This window comes from Phragmites australis, chromosome 12, assembly GCF_958298935.1.
Source record: "Phragmites australis chromosome 12, lpPhrAust1.1, whole genome shotgun sequence".
Taxonomy (NCBI): Eukaryota; Viridiplantae; Streptophyta; class Magnoliopsida; order Poales; family Poaceae; genus Phragmites; species Phragmites australis.
The window spans coordinates 4,889,412-4,910,940 of record NC_084932.1 but is presented as its reverse complement, the minus strand read 5'-3'; the positions used below and the strand labels follow the sequence as shown (position 1 = coordinate 4,910,940).

Sequence of the window (21,529 nt, the reverse complement as noted above, 5' to 3'; positions counted from 1 at the left end):
ATTTTTATGTACAAATATAAAAGTAATATCATAATCTATTAAAAATGATAGATTTCTTTTTAATTTTTTCATATAGTTCACATTGGAAGCACCACGTTCTTGTCATTTATATATGGCCGTCATATGTGCATATACAACAGACACATGGTTCCCTGTGGTACAGTATCAACTGCTAATTGCACCGGCCATGCATTCATTATATCGATCCCTAGATACTGCTTCACATATGTCCTTGTTATTTTGCTAGGCTTTCGTTACGGAATGCGTCCTTAAAAGGGATTGGTGGCGTTTTAAAAGAATGTATATTTGGATATCTAAAAATGATCGGTTCTAATTAAAAATTTTATAAGATAAATTTATATTAATTTTTATCTAAAAATGCTATAGGTTTATATAGTGTGTCTATTCTACCGTTTAAAAGGGTTTGCAACCTATAGTCAATCGTAGCAAACTACTTATGAAGGTAAACACGCAAAGGTAACTTACAAGTATGTAAATATGAAAACGTAAAGAGGGTAGAGAGAGCAAACTCGGCACAAATGATTTTTAATCTATGATATCGAAGACATAAACGTCACTCGTTGGAGCAGCAACCTAGGCTATTGCTCCCAGTCGGCACCTGATCATGACCCTTGAGCCACCTATGCCTCAATTATGTTGAGGCCAGCAAACCACAAAGGTAAGGCTCGCCATAAGCCTATTTTCCGGTCACTTGCCGCCATCTTCAATTCGGAGCTTGAGCCACAAAGGCAGGGGCCTCCATGTCCCTGTACAAGCTTCTTGCCGCCACTCCACATGAAGACGAATGTTCGACAAGCTTGAGCCACCAAGGCTCACGGTGTCGGCGAGTCACCAAGACTCCAAGACGTTGACGTACCACTTTATACAAGGTAGGATAGCCCCTCGATCCTCTCTCTAGGCAGCAATACCTAGCAACAACTCTCTCTAGGTCTAATAATACTAATCACTCTCTAATCTTATGCTAATTGCTTTGGATGATCACTTTTAGCATTTTGGTGGCTTGGATGTCTCCTCTAGTGTATGTGAGCTTCTCTGGACTCCAGCCAACTCAAATGACTGAGTGGGAGGGATATATATAGCCTCAACCCTGCTAACTAGCCATTACTCTAACGGCTACATTTTTCGTGAACGTCGGATGATCCAGCATGCACCTGCTCCAAACACCAGACCATCCGATGTGGATCGTCAATAAAAACTAGCTGTTGTAGCCACAATTACTCTGACGAAGCCTCCTCTGTATACGTCGGATCATCCGGTGTGTACACGTCCTTTTTCCAGTGAACACAAGGATATCCCTATGGACTTTGCTTCAGCAAAACCTCCGATGTATTCATTGGACCATCTGGCATGTACAACCTTGAACTACTTCTTCTAAAAACACTCCGATGTGTTCAATTGCTTCAGCGTCGAATCATCCGGTTTGTAGAGTTTTTCCAGAACTCGTTCAATTCAAACTTCTTTGAGTTCTATCTTCTCTTCAACTCATCCATGGGCTTCTCTGAGCTACCTAGTTCTAAAATTCTCAAGTGTGCATCCATGAGACCTACTAAAGTATATACTTGACACACATATTAGTCTTATTGACTATGTTATCATTAATTAACAAAATCACATACATGCCCTAAAATGGTCATATTCATTACAATCTCTCACTTTTTGGTGATTGATGATAACACAACCAAGGAAAATGGTAAATAATAAATGATACAATTGTAAAATGCGCAAGATCTTAGCTCTTTGCTTGGATGCATGGTAAGAACAACCAATGATACCAATTGTAAGTAAAAGATCCTATCTTTGTCATATCTTGTTCTAAATTCACTTTGTCCCTCTTTTGTTGTGATTGCCATGGAGATAATTCTCCCCCTTTCTCCATCACCACTATCTCTCTTAATCGACCCATGCAAGAGCTCTTTGTTTTGTGCGCTTCTTGCATATGCTTCTCCTTTTGTCAACAATCTTGCATCTTGCTATGGTCGCCAAAATTATCCCCCTTTAACAATCTCAAAAAGACTACAAACATATATTGAACTTAAGGGAAAACGTTAGAGCACTAGGGAGAGAATTTCATAAATTATGATCCAGTTAAATAGTACCACTTGTGATGTAAAAGAGTTATTTGGATACCATTTGAAATAAAAAAAATAGATCACAATTCATGAAACTCGCACAATATGATCTAAACTCCCTTTATATGTGTGCATATATATGATGAGATCCACTTGTGACTACCACTTGTAGGTGTGTAATATATGCACAACTAAACAATATGTCAAGATTGAAAGTTTAATTGGAAGTTTAAGCCATGTTATGCATGGAGATAGCTTAAAAGATCAAATAAATTGACAAAGATACCACTTGAAAGATATGTTAGTCTCAAAATCACAATTCATAGGATATGCTCCTCCTAAATATGTGCATACAAGTGTCAAATACTTGTGAGAAACATACACTTGTTATTGATGACAATGGAGAAGGGTACCCTGTAGGTTGTTTTCATGACACATAAATGATGCCGCTTGTAGAAATATATCATGAAAAGAACCTACAACTAATAAACTATATAGGTTTCTCATGGATTAGAGAGAAACACAAGCAACCTACTATATAAAAGAAAAAAATGAAACTACACTAGGCATTACAAGAAAATAAAATATGCACAAGCAATCCTAGATAAGGCAAAGGTACTAGATGCAAAACAAAAGACATAAACAAAAAATCTCGCTACCATTACCTCTTCTACATTTTGCTAGAGGATTTGGGTATATGATGATCAAGGTTTTCATCAGTGCGTTCAATCTTATACACTTGGCTTCTTTGCTTGAACCTTTACTTCATATTGTGTGTCAAGTCTCCAAATCCCTAGAGCCGACCCATGGACTTTAAGTCTTCTTTAGAACCCAAACCGATTAAGACCCCTTCATGTTGGTGATGACTTATTTAGGTACCTAAATTGGTTGGTTCCACCCTCAGTCCTTTCGCCCAACCATGTGTGCAATCACTTTGCTATTGTCCTTTTTCTTGAGCTTGTAGTGGTTGCACTTGGTCTTGTGGTTGATCTTGTAGCTAAGCTTGATGTAGATGTTGGAGGTCTTGTTTGAGAGGTTCATCATCTTCTTCTTCTCATTGGTCTCCTTCTTAGCTTGTTTGTATTGGAAGGACTTATGGTTTTCTTGATGACACTTGAAGCATGTTACTGTGGATCCCTCCACAAGCTTGTTCACCATGTTGTCACAATTATCTTGAAGAGGTTGGACATGAGTATTGCCCTTCAATCTTGCTAAGTCCTTCTTGGGTTTCTCCACTTCTTGCTTGAACTCATCATTCTCTTATGCAACAAGATCATTACATGATTCTATAACAACATTCTGAACATATATCTCATTGCAAAGGAGTGAGCTAGATAGATTAAATAAATCATCACAAGAAGTAGAAGTATCTACCTTATGATTGAAATTAAAGAAATAGGTGGGTTGCTTCGAAGGGGCCGTAGGTTGAGATTCAATACCCTCAAGTTTTGCCTTAAGCTGTAACACCCCAGAGCCGCCATAAACCTGGGATGTACTAAACTACGCAACCTACAACTTGCCATAATAATAAAAAAACTGGCAGCATCTCCTCTATGAAAATAAGCATCGCGAAAGCATTAACACAGATAAACAAGATATGCAGATTATCACAATAACGGATAAAAACATCCTAACATGAACCAAAAGAAAAATATTAAGTTTAACTTCACCACCACACTTTAAACTTCAAACGTACGACTCTAAGGACTAAACTTTATTTATTATTACAGCACAATGATAAAAAAAATATAGGCATGAAGTGCAAAACGTGCTGCTACATTCCCATCCCTTCATGACATACATCAAATACCTGGAAGGAGTAATGCAAGGGTGAGATATAAAATCCCAGCAAGCAAACTTGTTTTGACAAGTTATTTAAACCACAAGTTGATTAAGCATCGATTTAATACAGTTTTCTCAAAACATAAGACATGTTAGGATAGTATTAACAACATTAAAGAATAACTTCAAATAAAGATCACAACCACATGTGTAACTTCATATCCACAATAACATATAAATGTTATTAATTTTCAAGAATGCATATAAATGCAATGATATGTCTTCTTTTACATCGCACCCCTCCTCGGGCAACGTACGATGTGTACCAGTACAGTCGTGATCTTTACGACATAACTTCCAATGCATATGCAAATGCAAGTGCACATGGTAGAAATATACTGCAATTGCATTAAAATATACTACCAATAATACTTCAACTTCATCCTCAAGTCAAATAACAATATAGCTCACAAGAATTGTAGTAACATAAGGATAGATATAAGTCAATGATTAAACATGCTAAAACATAAAGTATAACATAAAGTTCAGATCACAGTTAAATTGTCATGGTTCTGAAATAAAGGTGTAGGTGATGAAAATAACAAGTCAAAATGGTAGCAACAACATAGCTACGTTTACTTACCTTCTACCGGCGATAATGGCCAACTTCAAGTGTGAGACGAAGAACCACCACCTAAACATAACCATAACTCAGCACCAACACTACTCATAACATGCAAATACATAAAACAAAACGCTCCTACACCCGAAACCCTCAATCAAGGCATATCGACCAAAAACATCACACACGCATTAGTTTGACAGGAGCAGCAGTACTTATCTTTTTTGTAACTATTTTTCTACCACAGATATAATAGCAAACAAATACATTTTCAGAAACTAGAGAACAATGGCTACAAGTTTCGTTGAGACGACACAATTTTATCATACCTCTAAGGTCTCCTAAATGATATAGCAAAACAGCTCTAGAAACCTGTCGTCAATTTCAGACAGCAGCCACCCAAACCTGTTTATCTCCAGAAATACGCAACGATAAATTCTAAATTTTGTGGACATGTAGATCATAACACAAGCTTCAACTTTTGTATCATTCAGATCTACATAAAACATCTCTAACAGGGCCTAATCAAGTTCTGAACTTCGACAACAAAATCTGTCAACCATTAATTGCAGAAAAGTTCAGAACAGTGTAACTAGAGTTACAACCAATGAAAAATTGCATTGTTCACACCATTGAAAAGCTTAATGAATCCTCTACAACCTTCTAGCATTCTAAAAAATTGGCTCGGCAACTAAGATGCCCAAAAATAGAATAGATCTAACACTGACAGAAATTCAACAGAGGTACAACAGTCAGATTCAGACAGTAATATCTCCTAAACAACATAGCCAAAAAATCTAAAATTTCACTGGTAGCTAGGTTTCGATATTAGCTACAGCTTTCTAGTTGATCACTTCCACAGAAAAAAATCATCTAGGTCACCTAAACATCAAGAACACGCACACTGCTCAATCTGTCTGCGCGCAGAACACTCAGTTGGACCCCAAACCACAAATTCCCCTAACCAAAACCTCTCAAACCAAGATCTACCGGCCATAATCATCAACCAAAACATGAAGAACAGCAGGGGAATTGTTACCTTAGGGCACCACAGCAAGAAAACCCCAAAATCCCCTAGCTCCAAACCTCCTCTTCCCCTCTTCTCCTTGCTTTCCTTGCTGTCCTTCCCTTCCTCTTCTTCTCCTCTTCTTGGCCGGATTCCAGCAACAGCAGCCACTCTAGGGCAGGACTGGCAGACGTCACCACAGGGGAAAGAGTGGGGGGGGGGGTGGCGGCACAGTAGAGGGACGGCTAGGGTTTTGGCGGGGTGGAGGGGAAAAAGAAGGGGGGCGCCTGGGCCTTTGGGGGAGGGGCTAGGCTAACCGGCCCAAGCCTAGGTTGGCTCAGCCCACTCTCATGGTTAAAGCTTCTCTATTTTAAAAGAAATACACTGCTGCAATTTGCCTCAATTTCTTCTCTTTTGTTTCACGGAGAGAGCGATTCAATACCCAAAAAACCGGAAACGACGACTTCCAATTTCCTTCTAAAATTTTAGGGCATTACATCCTCCCCTCCTTTAAAGAATTCATCCCCGAATTCAGCTATACTACGACCGCTATGGAAAAGAAACATACCAACTTAAACCAAAACTTAAAATTGACCTTCCTCGAAGAGCGCTGGATACCTCTTACGCATTTGCTCCTCGAGTTCCCAAGTAGCTTCACGTTCTGACTGATTAGTCCATAAAACCTTCACATATTTGATCATCCTCTTCCTCATGACTCGTTCTGACATGTCCAAGATACGCATTGGGCGACACTCAACAGACAAGTCCTGCTGTACTCTGATAGGCTCAAGATCAATCTTATGCTCTGGATCCCGCAGATACTTCCTCAACATGGATACATGGAAGACATTATGCACACCACTCATAGAAGCTGGTAACTGTAGACGGTAAGCCAAACTACCAACTCGAGCTGTGATGACAGAAGGTCCAATGTACCTCGGGCTAAGCTTCCCTGTAGTGCCAAACCGAACAACACCCTTTGTGGGCAATACTCTGAGGAGAACCTGGTCACCTACCACAAACTCTAGCTCACGTCTCCTCACATCTGCATAACTCTTCTGTCGACTTTGAGCGTCTAACATGTTCTACCATATCTCCCGCACTTTCTCGGCAGTCTGCTGAGCGATCTCAGAACCAAGCACAACCCTCTCACCAGACGAATCCCAACACAGGGGGGAAACACACTTCCTGCCATACAAAGCCTCATATGGAGCCATCTTAATGCTAGCATGATAACCGCTATTATAGGCAAACTCCACCAAAGCAAGGTGATCCTCCCAACTGCCCTTCCAAGAAAGGACACAAGCACGTAGCATATCCTCCAAGGTCTTAATGGTCCGCTCGGACTGCCCATCTGTCTGAGGATGGAAAGCGGTACTCAAAGAAAGCTTAGTTCCCATAGCACTCTGAAGGCTCTGCCAAAACTTTGATACAAAATTGGTGTCTCGATCTGATACAATCGACTTAGGCATACCATGCAACCTCACCACTTCCTTGATATACAAGGGAACTAAATCCTGAGCTGAACTCGTCGTCTTCATAGGAATGAAATGCGTGGACTTAGTGAGCCTGTCCACAACAACCCATATGGCATCCCTACCATGAGGCGATCGGGGTAAACCAACCACAAAGTCCATAGTGATATGCTCCCATTTCCACTAGGGAACCTCTAAAGACTGAAGCAACCCCGCAGCCTCTTATGCTCGGCCTTTACCTGTTGACATACACCACAAGGTGCCACATACTCGGCAATATCAACCTTCATCCTTTTCCACCAGAAGCTCCACTTCGGATCTCTGTACATCTTAGTCTCACCAGGATGAATTGTATATGGAGTCTGATGAGCCTCTCTCAAGATGTCCATCTTCACATATGACTTCTGTGGCACACAAAGACGTCCTCTGAAATGGACTACATCATGCTCATCGACACTGAACTCCCGAGGTCTGCCATTTGCAATCCTTTTGCGAACCTCCTGAATCAAGCGGTCATGTTGTTGTGCCTCACGCACTTTCTCGAGTATGGGTGACTAAATGATCAACTTGGTCTCCTCTCTTGCAGTGCCTGCATAGCAAAAGGAAATACGCATACGATCCAATTCTACAACCAAAGGCATCACTGTCTTAGGAACACCCGTCCTGCTTAGGGCATCTGCCACCACATTAGCCTTCCCAGGGTGATACTGGATCGTCTGATCATAATCTTTTATCAACTCAAGCCATCTACGCTGCCTCAAATTCAGCTCCTTCTGAGTAAAGATATACTTGAGGCTTTTATGATCAGTAAAGATATCACAAGACTCACCATAGAGATAATGCCTCCAAGACTTCAAAGCAAACACCACTGCAGCCAACTCTAGATCATGGGTAGGATAGTTCCTCTCATGGTTCTTCAACTGTCGGGAAGCATAAGCAATTACTTTGCCATCCTGCATAAGCACACAACCAAGACCAATACGGGAAGCATCCGTATACACCGTGAAGCGCTTTCCGCTCTCAGGCAAAACTAGAATAGGAGCATTCACCAACTTATCCTTCAGAGTCCGGAAACTGGCCTCACAATCATCAGCGCACATAAAAGGAACACCCTTCTCAGTAAGCTTGGTCATCGGCTTTGCAATACTAGAGAAGTCCTGCACAAAACGCCGGTAATAACCAGCAAGACCAAGGAAGCTCCGTATCTCCGTCACACTGGTTAGCCTTTGCCATTCCACCACTAAAGCAACATTCTTAGGATCAACAGTAATACCATGTTGATTAATCACATGCCCAAGTAAGCTCACTTCAGAAAGCCAGAAAGCACATTTCTTTAACTTTGCATAGAACTTATTCTTCCGGAGAGCATCCAAAACAAGACTAAGATGACGCTCATGCTCCTCATCGGACTTGGAGTAGATCAAAATATCATCGATGAAAATGACAACGAAGTCATCCAAGTACTCATGCAACATCTTATTCATCGCTTCCATAAAGATAGCAGGGGCATTCGTTAGTCCAAAAGACATAACAACATACTCATAATGCTCATACCTCGTGATAAAAGCAGTCTTCTCAATATCCTCCTCCTTAATCCTTATCTGGTGATACCCAGAGTTCAAATCAATCTTGGAAAATACCTTAGCACCTCTTAACTGATCAAAGAGATCATCAATACGAGGTAGAGGATACTTATTCTTGATGGTCACCTGATTAAGAGCACGATAATCCACACATAGCCTCTTAGAGCCATCCTTCTTCTCCACAAACAACACCGGGAAAGCCCAAGGTGACTTACTAGGTCTGATGAATCCCTTAGCAAGAAGATCATCTAACTGCTTCTTCAACTCCACCTGCTCCACTGGAGCCATCCGATATATAGTTCTATAGATAGGCTGCGTGCCAGGAACCAACTTGATCTCAAAAACCGAATCACGCTCAGGGGCACACCTGGAAGTTCATCAGGAAAAACATCGGAGTAGCAACACACCACTGGGATATCCTCCACGTGCAAGGCAACCTTGCGATCATCGACCATCTCCAAAAGAACACCAGACTTCTGAGTCCAACGATCAGGAAACAACTGGCACAACAAAGAGAGAGAGTGTACTTCACCGCACTCCCTTGAAAGACCACCTCTCGACTCGACGGTGCCTGTAAAGAGACTGTCTTCCAGAAACAGGAAATAACAGCTTGATACTGAGAAAGCCAATCCATGCCAAGAATAACGTCAAAAGGATCCAAAGGAATTACCACCAGATTAGCAACAAAGGTTTCATCAGCAAGATGAATAGCACAACCGGGGCAAACAGAAGAACTGGAAATGAGACCTCTAGTAGAACTGACAACAATAGACTGACTAATCTTCAGCATAGAAAGACTAGCACGAACCACAAAACCCTCCGAGACAAACAAGAAGCTAGCACCAGAATCGAAAAGAGCATGCGCATCAAACGAATTAACTGAAATAATACTTGTCACCACATTTCCACGGTCTCTACCGTCAACACAGGGCATAGCATATGCCCTTGGAACTGGAGGTGCCGAAGGAGTAGTAGCCTAGGTTGGTCAAAACAACCCAGACTGAGGCATCGAAGGAGTAGTCGGTGTAGTCGGAGGTGCCATCAAGTACTTAGGGTAGACTGGCATGGGCAGGTACTGCTGAGTGGAAGGCGTCGGCAAGCACTGTAGAGTGGGCGGCGCAAGAAGGTGTTGCTGTGCAGAGGAGGTCGCCGCCATCATCTGGACGGTGCTACTAGAATGTGAAGCTGAAGAAGAAGACACTGGCTCCCAATGCACCTTCCCATTGGGATTCTTCATATAGACCACGTCCTTGTGATCCATGCCACAGATAGAACATCTGCCAGTCCACTAACACTCCACACGACGGTGCGCGTTGCTACACCGGAAGCACACCAGCCCCAAGCCAGGCTTGGGAACAGCCCGGTACTGAGGTGCGCTCCCTCCTGAAGCACTGGACTGAGAAGACTTACCGCGGTATGGCTGGTGACGCTGGAACTTCCCCTTCTTGTGAACAGGGCCACCAGAATGGCCCTTCCTATCGCTCTGACTGCGAGACTGCTCACCACCTGAAGACTTCTGCAAGTCAGCAGTGTACACCTGCTGCATCTCCACACCCAAAGCCTATTCCACTGTAGTGCGGAAGTCAACCACTGGAAAAGCACCCAACACTTGGCGGATCGAATGCTTAAGACCTTGACGAAAGTGTTTTGCCTTCTCTACATCGTCATGCGCCACGTGTGGGACGAAGCGGACAATCTGATTGAAGCCCACTTCATACTCTGCAACTAACTTCTTATCCTGCGTATAGGCATTCAGATCAATCTTCATCCTATCCAGGAAAGTCACCGGGTAGAACCTCCTCTCAAACTGCCTGACAAACTCGTGCCAGGACAACGGGCCATGTGTAGTAGTCCGAGCTGACTGCACACCCTTCCACCATATCTGAGCCTCCCCTTTCAGTAGTTGTACCCCATAACGAACACGATCGTGATCCAACACATCAAAAGCCTCCATCTTGTCCTCCACATACGACAGTCAATCAGCAGCATGAACCGGAGTACCACTGCCGTCAAAACTGTCTAGCTTCATGCCAACCCACTGCATGAAAGAAACACCGCTAACAGGACCATCTGCAATAGGAGCAGTGCCAGAAGCAGCGCCTGTAGGGGCACCAGCAGCAGAGGCAGCCTACCTCAACGTCCTCAACTCATCCTGCATTGCCCGCATCGCGGCTAATAGCGCAGCCTGGCCATCACCATCTGGTGTAGCCGGAGCACGCCGCTTAGGTGGCATAACTACAGCCACCAAAACATACAAACAACACAAACATCTATTTCAAGTAATTAAGCATAAGCACTAGACAGAGCAAAACATAACATGATAGGAGCAAAGATATGCAAACCCTTACCCATCCTATAAGTGCAAGTGTGTCAAATTAAGCCTTATTTCATCTAGAATCTAAATCCTAGGCTCTGATACCAACTGTAACACCCCAGGGCCGCTATAAACCTGGGATGTCACTAAACTACGCAACCTACAACTTGCCATAATAAAAAAAAAAATGGCAGCATCTCCTCTATAAAAATTTTGTGGACATGTAGATCATAACACAAGCTTCAACTTTTGTTTCATTCGGATTTACATAAAACATCTGTAACAGGGCCTAATCAAGTTCTGAACTTCGACAACGAAATCTGTCAACCATTAATTGCAGAAAAGTTCAGAACATCGTAACTAGAGTTACAACCAATGCAAAATTGCATTGTTCACACCATTGGAAAGCTTAATGAATCCTCTACAACCTTCTAGCATTCTGAAAAATTGGCTCAGCAACTAAGATGCCCAAAAATAGAATAGATCTAACACTGACAGAAATTCGACAGAGGTACAACAGTCAGATTCAGACAGCAATATCTCCTAAACCACATAGCCAAAAAATCTAAAATTTCACTGGTAGCTAGGTTTCGATATTAGCTACAGCTTTCTAGTTGATCACTTGCACAGGAAAAATCATCTAGGTCACCGAAACATCAAGAACACGCACACTGCTCAATCTGCCTGCGCGCAGAACACTCGGTTCGACCCCAAACCACAAATTCCCCTAACCAAAACCTCTCAAACCAAGATCTACCGGCCATAATCATCAACCAAAATATGAAGAACAGCAGGGGAATTATTACCTTAGGGCACCACAGCAAGAAAACCCCAAAATCCCCTAGCTCCAAACCTCCTCTTCCCCTCTTCTCTTTGCTTTCCTTGCTGCCCTTCCCTTCCTCTTCTTCTCCTCTTCTTGGCCGGATTGCAGCAGCAGCAGCCACTCTAGGGCAGGACTGGGAGACGCCACCACAGGGGAAAAGTGTGTGTGTGTGTGGGGGGGGGTGGCGGCACAGTAGAGGGACGGCTAGGGTTTTGACGGGGTGGAGGGGAAAAAGAAGGGGGGCGCCTGGGCCTTTGGGGGAGGGGCTAGGCTAACTGGCCCAAGTCCAGGTTGGCTCAGCTCACTCTCATGGTTAAAGCTTCTCTATTTTAAAAGAAATACACTTCTGCAATTTACCTCAATTTCTTCTCTTTTCTTTCCCGGCGAGAGCGATTCAATACCCAAAAAACCGGAAATGACGACTTCCAATTTCCTTCCAAAATTTTAGGGCATTACATAAGCTCTCCATGCCTCTTGTTTAACAATATTTGCTCAATATTTGTTTATAATTAGAAACAAAGGTAGCATGAATGTCACTAAGGGTATTGAATTTCATAGGTTCTTTAGCTTGTTTCTTTAAGGCTATTTGTTGCTCATTGATCAATTCAAGAAGTTCTTTTTGAGAGAGTGAATTCTCATATGATTCATCATCACTTACATCATATTCCATAACTTTAGCCATAATTATGGTACTTGTGTGATGATGACTTACGTGATGAAGACCTTGAGGAAGAGCTTCTATCTGAGGAGTGGATGGTGAAGCTCTCATCAGTTGAGCTTGAATCTTCATCTTCACTAACTCATCTTCCTATGCTTGCAAATATTTTGGCTCTTCCCATTATCTCCCTCTTATCTTGGTCACTCTTCATATGATCAATTTTGTTGACTAAGTCTTTAATAGAGATTGGATTGACTAATCTTGGCATTGATCTCTTTTAATGTTTTTCTCCAATTTTGAGATGAGTTTGGTGATCTTGGGGTCTATTTCTTCATCACTTGATGTGTTTTGCTCATCTTATTCATCGCTCTCTTCATCTTCATCACTATCATCTTCGCTTGAACTTGATTCTTTCTCTTGCCTCCTCATCATGTGGGCAAAGAGCTTGCTTGCTTGTGAGGGTGAGGTTCTTGGCTCCGGATGAGGAGGAAACTTCAACACCCATGTTCATGATCACCTCATGGGCAGTGATCTTGCCAAGTACTTGGTTTGGAGTCATCTTGCTAATGTTGTTGTTGTTGTAGATGATGAAGGCAATCAACTTGTACTTTAGAATGAGAGCTTGAAGTATCCTTCTCACCACTTGATTGTCTCCAATTGGTATCAAACCTAGTCCATTGATTTCATGGACAAGAATATTCAAATATGAGTACATACATTAGTACTTTCATGGGCAAGTTGTTTAATTCTATTGAGCTCAGATACTTGCACATGATATTTCTCATTGCGCACATCCTTTGTGCCTTCATGTATTTCAATGAGGTTTGTCCAAATATCATGTGCATTGGTGAGAGAATATACTCGATTGAATGCATCGATGGATAGAGAAGATAAAAGAATATTCTTCACCAAAGCTTCGAATTGCCTCTCTTTGTTTGTGGGACGTTCCTTCATCCCCTCCTCAGTGACTCTCCAAACATCTAAACCTTTGACTTGCAGAAAACAAGTCATTAGAATTTTCCACCGGAGAAAGTAAGTGCCATCAAAATATGGAGCACTACCAATATCCATCTCTACCTCGGACGTCACAACTCACTAGGCGGTAAACCATATCCGAACAAAAAGAGACCCCGGCTCAAACATGACTTGGATTGGCGTATCCTTGTGAAAAGTGTGAACTACAACTCTGATACCAATTGAAATGGTTCGGTGACGTCCTAAGAAGCGGGATGAATTAGGACACCTAAAATTGACTAGCTCCAAAAACTTCATAAGATAAATCTATATCAATTTTTATCTAAAAATATTCTAGGTTTATAGAGTGTGTCTACTCTACCGCTCAAAAGGGTTTGCAACATATAGACAATCCTAACAAACTACTATAGGAAGGTAAATACACAAAAGTAACTTGCAAGTGTGTAAATGCAAAAATGTAAAGAAGGTAAAGAGAGCAAACTCGGCATAAATGATTTTTATTGTATGGTATTGATGGCATAAATGTCACTCATAGTCTACATTGGAGCAGCAACCTAGGCTATTACTCCCAGTCGGCACACAGTCACGATCCTTGAGCCACCTAAGTCTCAAATAGGTTGAGCCACCAAGCCACAAAGTCAAAGCTCACCACAAGCCTCTCTTTCGACCATTTATCGCCATCTTTACTTCGGAGCTTGAGCCACCAAGTCAAGGGTCTCCGCGTCCCCGTACAAGCTTTTTGTTGCTGCTCCACACGAAGCCGAAGGCGCGACAAGCTTGGGCCACCAAGGCTCATGGTGCTGGCGAGTCACCAACACTCCAAGACATCCGCATACTACTTGTTACAAGATAGAATCACTCCTTGATCCCCTTTGTAGGCAGCAATACCTAGCAATAACTCTCTCTAGGTCTAATAGCACTATCATTTCCTAATCTTGTGCTAATTGCCTTAAATGATCACTCTTAGCACTTTGGTTGCTTGGATCTCCTCAAATGTACATGGGCTTCTCTGAACTCCAGCCAACTCAAATGACTGAGTGGGAGGGGTATATATAGCCTCAACCTTTCACGAGCTAGCCATTGCTCCAATAGTCATATTTTTCGTGAATGCCAGATGATACAGCGTGCACCTGCTCTAAACACCAGACAATCTGGTGTGGATCGTCTACAGAAACTAGCCGTTATGGCCACAATTACTCCGGCGAAGCCTCCTCTATATACGCTGGACCATCCAGCGTGTACACGACTATTTTCCAATAAACACAAGGATATCCCTCTGGACTTTGCTCCGACGAAGCCTTTGATGTATTCGTCGGACCATTCGACGTATACAACCTTGAACTCCTTCTTCCAAAACCACTTCGGTGTGTTCAATTGCTTCAGTGCTGAACCATTTAGCGTGTAGAGCTTTTTCAGAACTCGTCCAATTCATATTTCTTTGAGTTATATCTTCTCTTCAACTTATCCATGAGTTTCTCTGAGCTATCTAGTGTTAAAATTTCTCAAGTGTGCATCTATAAGAACCTACTAAAACATATACTTGATAAACATATTAGTCTTATTGACTACGATATAATCTGCAGCTAGCTACAACTTTTCTATTATGTATCCAGTCGGGCCATGTCAACAACTAATTAATGCGTATTTTGGGGAGATCCAGCGGCCCATGATTTGAGGATATCTGGTTCCATAGAAGTTATTCGTTTCGTGGTCAATTTTCGGATGCGTGGACGTCGCCGTGGTCTCGTGGCGGCGGAAGACCAAAGCGGCATGAGGAGGACCACTCAGGCGCTGTGAGGGGGACCGCGTAAGCGCCGCGTACACATCTACGCGCTGCCGGCGTCAGACGAACACAATGGCGGATTACCAACGTTCCAGGAGACAGGGTTCTGCAACTGGACGAAAACAACAACGAGTTGCAGGCGACGGACGCACGCTGCAGTCCATGGACAGAAGCTGCGCAAGAACACACAAGCAAGGATAATACAACGTTTTTATCTGGGGTATGCAAACTGGTATACCTTTTTTTAATTACCTTTGGGAAGACCATATATGTTTGGTAGCATCAATTTTCCTGTGTCCTATGGTATACGTTTAGAAATATCAAAAAAAATTAGTTGAATGAAGCATTCACTAGTAGATGCGGTGTGTGGAAACATGAATACTTTATTACGTCTATTCATGTGTCTTGCAGATACGAATCCAAAAAACATGGATAATACACCGGTAGGACATGAATTGTCTAATGAGCTGCTGCATGGATAGACAATCGGTACACCTCCGCAAGCAATATCTCCTACAGCCATGATTACACCTGATCCTGAGCAATTGTATTATCACGTATGTATGTCGATCAAGTGGTTATTTAATTATGTACAGTACATGTGTATGGGTCCAATTTATGTAATATGACCGGTAGGACCCCTCGCTAGCAATTGCAATAGTGCCAAACGAAGAGCAACATTTTGAGAGCCGTGAAGAAGCTTATGAGTTCTACTGCTACTACGCTAGATAGGCCAGGTTTGATGTGCGCATAACGAAAACTAAGAAAATGGTTGGTGAGTTTTCGTGCAACAGGCAAGGTAAATGCAATTTCTACAAACCAGGTGAGGAAAGAAAAAAAGAGAAAACCTCAAAGAGGATAGGATGCAAGGCGTTTGTAAAGGCAAAATGGAATATGAGAAGTGGATATTGGTACTTCGAAAGGATCCGTATTGAGCACAATCATCCATTAACGCCATCGGCAAAGTCGGTGCAGTTCATGAATGCCCACAAGAACAAAGATCCAGTAATCATGGATATGGTTGATCAGATGCACCGGTGCAATGTACCCCACAATGCTACTGTTAGCATGCTTTCTGAAATGTATGGTGGGAGGTAAAATATATCTTTCACAGAGATGGACTTGAAAAATAGGTAACAAACGTCATATAATGTTTGTGTTTACATAGAAATATAATCACAACTGTATTCTATATTGTGTTTAAATAAAAGTTAATATGTTTGTTTTTCAGGAAAGCTGCAGCCGCTAGGGAGGAGAGAAAAAATGACATTCCGAAGCTGTTAGAGTTCTTTAGAGAGATGAAGTCCCAAAATCCTTATTTCTACTATGAGGTGCAGTTGGATGAAGATCACGTGATAAAGAATGTCTTTTGAAGTCATGCAAGCCAACGTGCAGAATATATGGATTTTGGAGATGTGGTAACTTTTGACACCACGTATCGGACTAATATCTACTGCATGCCGCTTGCAATGTTTGTTGGCTCGAATCACCAACTACAAAATGTTATTTTTGGACAAGCACTATTGCAGAACGAGAAAACTGACACCTTCGGGTGGTTGTTCAAGGCATTCAAAGATTGCATGTCAACTGGACCTGAGCTAAAATGCATCCTTACCGGTGAGTTATTGTGCATATTACAAGTTACCAAATATTGCAATAAGTTCGTGCTTCATATGAATGTACTAACCAAGAATTATTTCATGTACAGATTAGGATAGCTCTATGGCAGCAGCTATACCAAAGGTTTTTCTGAAGACTGTGCACCGGCTATGCCGTTGGCACATGCTGAAAAAATACAAGGAGGAGCTACGGAAATTGTACAAGGCCCATGCTGATTTGAAAGATAAGCTCCATACTGTGATTAACCATCCACTAACACCTTTAGAGTTTGAGGCTGCCTGGATTGAGTTGATTGATGAGCATGCCATACGTGAGAATGTAGCGATTGAAGGACTATGGAATTAGAGGAGGTTGTGGGTGCCAGCTTATTTCAAAAATTACTATTGTGGACGGATGATATCGACATAGAGAAGCGAAAGCGTTAATAACATGGTGAAAAGTAGCGGATTTGCGAGCCATATGACGAGTGTAAATAAATTTGCACGAAAATTGTTGGAGGTCATTCGGCACACCAATCATACGACAGCAAGAGAAACCCATTGGTCAAAGGTAAATAGCTATGATATTCTTAGTGAATGGCACAATTGGTTTATCTATTTGAAACACTGTTTCAATTTTGCAACCCTATAACTAAAATAGTTTTTACGTGATAACAGGCAGAAGTCATTAAGGCCACTTTGCAACCGTTCAATTTTGATTTGAACCGGTTGTACACCCGAGCAGTATACAAAAAGTACAAGGAAACATATATGTATAGCATTGCATTTCGCATCGAACTTGATGAAGATGTGCAAAATGGATACTTGGTTACCCATACTAATCAATCGAAGAAATACACATGGTATCAACATTCATTCAAAGTTTATGCCAATGTGGGAGAGGGAGAATATGAATGTGAGTGCCGCACATGGGAGCATACAGGTTAGTGTAATATTGTACATGAACACTAATGTTTACGCAAAAATGACTATGCATTAAAAATAACGTAGCTGCAAGTAGAAAAAATACCTACAAAGTACGTGTTGAAGAGGTACACCAAGGATGCGAGGCACTAACTGATGTGGGACAGAAATGACATAGTGACCGAAGGTCCGGATTGTAGTACAGAGCAATTTAGAACATCAAAGCTAGTAACTCTTGCGATGGCTGCAGTGAGGGCATGTCGCATGTCAAGGACGGCGTTCAATAGAGGATGTGAGCAACTAACTACATTGAGGGAAATGGCAAAAACTATACCAGCCGATATTGGACCTTCAACACGAATTAATCGGATGAATAACGAGAATACCGGAACGGAGACAACTATTGGTGCTCAAGTATCGTCAACAAACGATACAGCTGAAATGTCTATGAGTGCACCACGGACTGCAAAAACAAAGGGTAGTAAGCGTGCAAGGGATGACATTATTCGAGCTGACGTTGGGAGCAGTGGCAAGAGAGTGTGCCATTACTGTCATGAGAGAGCAGGGCACTATGCAACAACATGTCCATTGAACCCGGAAGTGGTTGCAAAAAAGAATGGTGGTAATAGAGGTAGACGTGGAATGATGGGGAAAGCAAGAGGAAGACCACCGGTAAACAGGCAATTGGACACCGAGTTTGAGCAAGGTGCTGAAATAAATGAGGAAGATGGACCATGAGTAATAACTTAACTATCACATGGCAGCATTCATATGAACCATATTTATTTTTTACGATATTCATGATGGTAACTTTGTTTTTTGGATTTATAATAACAGGGCTCAGTTTGCTATGGAAGAATCAATGACGTGAATTGCATGGAGATTTAGTGACTGCACTGTGCGTCACGTGGATTTTGCTTCACGAAACATGAGCCAACGGCCTGTCTCCATGGTCATATTAATTTTGTGGTTCCAGAATAATGTACTTTTTTCACTGGTTCTTTATTGCTCCTTGGCGAACTTTGTCTAGCTTAATATACAAACAACATGTGGTACATAATTTTCCTGAGTCGTTGGCATATCTGAATGAATCACTTTGATGAATTTATCTATCTATATCCCATGAGTCTTCCAGCAACAAGAAACATGAACAAGTGAAATGTACAGGAACTGTAAATGGACTGTAAGCCGAACCAACATTTGGTCAATGAGTAGCTTTCAATATCGTGTGTGCACCATGCTTCGTGTGATTACACAAATGCAATTGGATGGATACCTTTGAGAAATAACAATATTTTTCAGTTGAATGAAGCATTCACATGGTTATGCTGTGTTAAATTGAATCAAATAATGTCTGTTCTGCAACAGGGCACATGAGGCAGATCTTGTATACTATGCAAAGGGGTATTTTAATTCATTTGAGCATGAATGAATCAGTTCGATAAGTGTATATTGTGTTTGTATATTAAGCTACGACCATTACAGTAAAAATAATGCAGAAGATCGGTTAGCATTTCAGCCTATCTTTAAGTAGGGAAGATATACATAATTATTGTATGAATGAAATGTTGCAAACTTACAACTGAACTAGAGGAAATTTGAATAAACATAATCACAAGGAGGGAAGCATCAACTGTTTCCTGATAACTCCAGGTTATCCTCATTACATGTTCTATGAAGCCCAAGTGCAGAAGAATGAACGTGCAAGTATAAATAAATTCATACAGTTCTGACCATGAGATGAACTAGGATGACAAAATTGAAGCAGCTCACATTTGCTTCTATTACACAAGGAAGCTTAACTAGTGGCCATACAGAATAAGGAGTTTTAAAAAATTGACAGCAGAAAAAATTGTAGAAAACTGCCCACCACCAAGTAAGGTGAAATATTTGTCTTTCTGATGTGTTTGCCATTATATGCGCACTAGTCTTCCATCCAATGGTTGCCACCATATTTTCCTATGTGCAGGAAAATCCAATGTACTTAAAGAGAATAACCAAAGTCCAACCATGTTCATCCTAGACCCAGCACAAAAGAGTACCACCCAACCCATATGAAATAATAATGTTTCTTTTCATTCCATGCACCTCATCAGTTATCTTTCTGACTGAAGCACTACAATGACTAAGTTGTGGAACAGTTGAACGAAATATATTTTGTCGTCGGTAAGCACATTTAAACCTTCAGCTGCCTTGATCCCATCATCATAGATGACTCATGAAGCCTAAGTGCCTCTAATTCAGCTGGCAACTTCTGTTGATTTATTTGATGAAACAACATATAAAAGAGCATCTCAGACCGGATATTCGACAAGTTTGCCTACATATTTAAACAGTTTGTAAAAATACATGTGCAATGGTTTTGTTGACTAAAGCTGTGAAATAAATAAGAGCTGGTGGTAATTTCTGAATTGTAAACTTACATTTGCTGTGTCCATGTGTAATTTGTCGCCATCCCAGAACTCCATTAATTTCATAGAGATAAATCCGGAATCATTTGGATCATTGCCCAGCTTAAAATTTCTAATCGGCCTTTTTCCATCTAGAAAAGTCTTTAAACTTTCCAAAAGTTGCCTTCTAGAACAAGACATTTAGCCTAGATAAAATGCGTTCACCAAGAACCTCGTGATAGGCACTTATGTCTTCATTGTTGGAGTCAAGTACATCGATGCGCTTGTGCACCATGTTCAAGCAGTAAACCATGCAGTATGCGTTGTCACGTATTGGAACGAACCACTGAAAGAGTTAATGTAAATTAATAAGGATGAAAATACCTGTCATAGAATTGTGCAATGGTGACATGACAAGCTAATCGAAAGGGGTATTCCACTTCACTTACAAGCTTAACTTTTTGCACATCTAGCTCATTAATGTCAGCTTCTAGGCGGATCAAGGCAGCTAAATCGGGGTACTTTGTCTCATTACGTCCCTCATCATGGTTCAGCATCTCCTGGACGTTCAACATGAGGCAATGGGGCACATAAATTAGAAACAACATGAGACATGAGTATTATAAATAAGGGTTGTGTGATGGGTTCAGTAATTCATTGCATTAAACACAAAAGACTCACCCCAAGAGCAGCTGAAAGGAAAACCCGGTACCCAACACACTTAGGCCTGTAAAACTTGTCGTCGGCGCGTAGGCAATCTACAAAATAAGACATGAGGCAATACCACATGATGGATCCATTGCCGAATGATTCAGCTATATCAATGCCGCTGAAAACTTGTGTAGGCCCCGAGATAAAAACCTTCCTGTATTGTATTGATGGATAACAAAGCAATGCATCACGACTGAGGCAAAATATTATAAAAATAACACACAAGTATTCAATGTTACAAAATGAAACTTACTCGGTGGTGTTCAATTCTGTGCAGAATTTTCCCCTCACAGCCACAGCTTTTGTCATGTTGATTGGTGGCCTAGGAGTTACACATTTGAATGGAGATCTGTACCTTGTCGGGACATTAACAATCCTATGAAGCGTTGGCCTAGCACGAATACAATATCCTGTCTCATTCTGCGTTGAAGCAAACGTTAACTCTGAAACCACCTTCTCAACATTAGGTGCATCACTCTCTGTAATATTTTCTGAAATATTTCTAGATTCATCCAGCATGCCATTGGCCTTCGCTAGCTTATCATGCCCAGTATGGCTGTGTTGTTGTGGATTGTTGGCTGAATACATTATTACCTCAGCAGCAGGATCATCGTGATTGTCCAAGGTATGCGCTGCAATTTGACTAGTCTCTTGATAACGTGGAAAATTGGGATCAACTGGAAAAACAAAATGATGTAATGGTTGTAGGATGGAATCTGTGATTCATGAAAATAAACAAAAAATACTCACTCCAAGAATGTGCAGCATATTTTATCAAAAGGGAAAAACTTGTAC

The 21,529-nt window shown here is 41.5% G+C and overlaps 1 protein-coding gene and 2 long non-coding RNA genes across 3 annotated transcripts; 1 reads left to right on the top strand and 2 right to left on the bottom strand.

Annotated features, from left to right (window-relative positions):
* Nucleotides 1-9,846: 9,846 nt before the first annotated feature.
* LOC133886282 (uncharacterized) lies at nt 9,847-10,512 on the bottom strand. Its single transcript, XM_062326034.1, has 2 exons — nt 10,210-10,512; nt 9,847-10,119 (listed from the first exon to the last, which is right to left on the bottom strand). The coding sequence occupies exons 1-2, from the start codon at nt 10,510-10,512 to the stop codon at nt 9,847-9,849; spliced, it is 576 nt and encodes a 191-aa protein (XP_062182018.1).
* Nucleotides 10,513-16,352: 5,840 nt separating this feature from the next.
* Nucleotides 16,353-17,275, top strand: LOC133886150 (uncharacterized). Its single transcript, XR_009903353.1, has 3 exons — nt 16,353-16,728; nt 16,820-17,041; nt 17,082-17,275. It is a non-coding gene; the product is annotated as an uncharacterized LOC133886150 (long non-coding RNA).
* Nucleotides 17,276-19,788: 2,513 nt separating this feature from the next.
* Nucleotides 19,789-20,641, bottom strand: LOC133887385 (uncharacterized). Its single transcript, XR_009903546.1, has 3 exons — nt 20,473-20,641; nt 20,057-20,369; nt 19,789-19,953 (listed from the first exon to the last, which is right to left on the bottom strand). It is a non-coding gene; the product is annotated as an uncharacterized LOC133887385 (long non-coding RNA).
* Between the last annotated feature and the right edge of the window lie 888 nt (nt 20,642-21,529).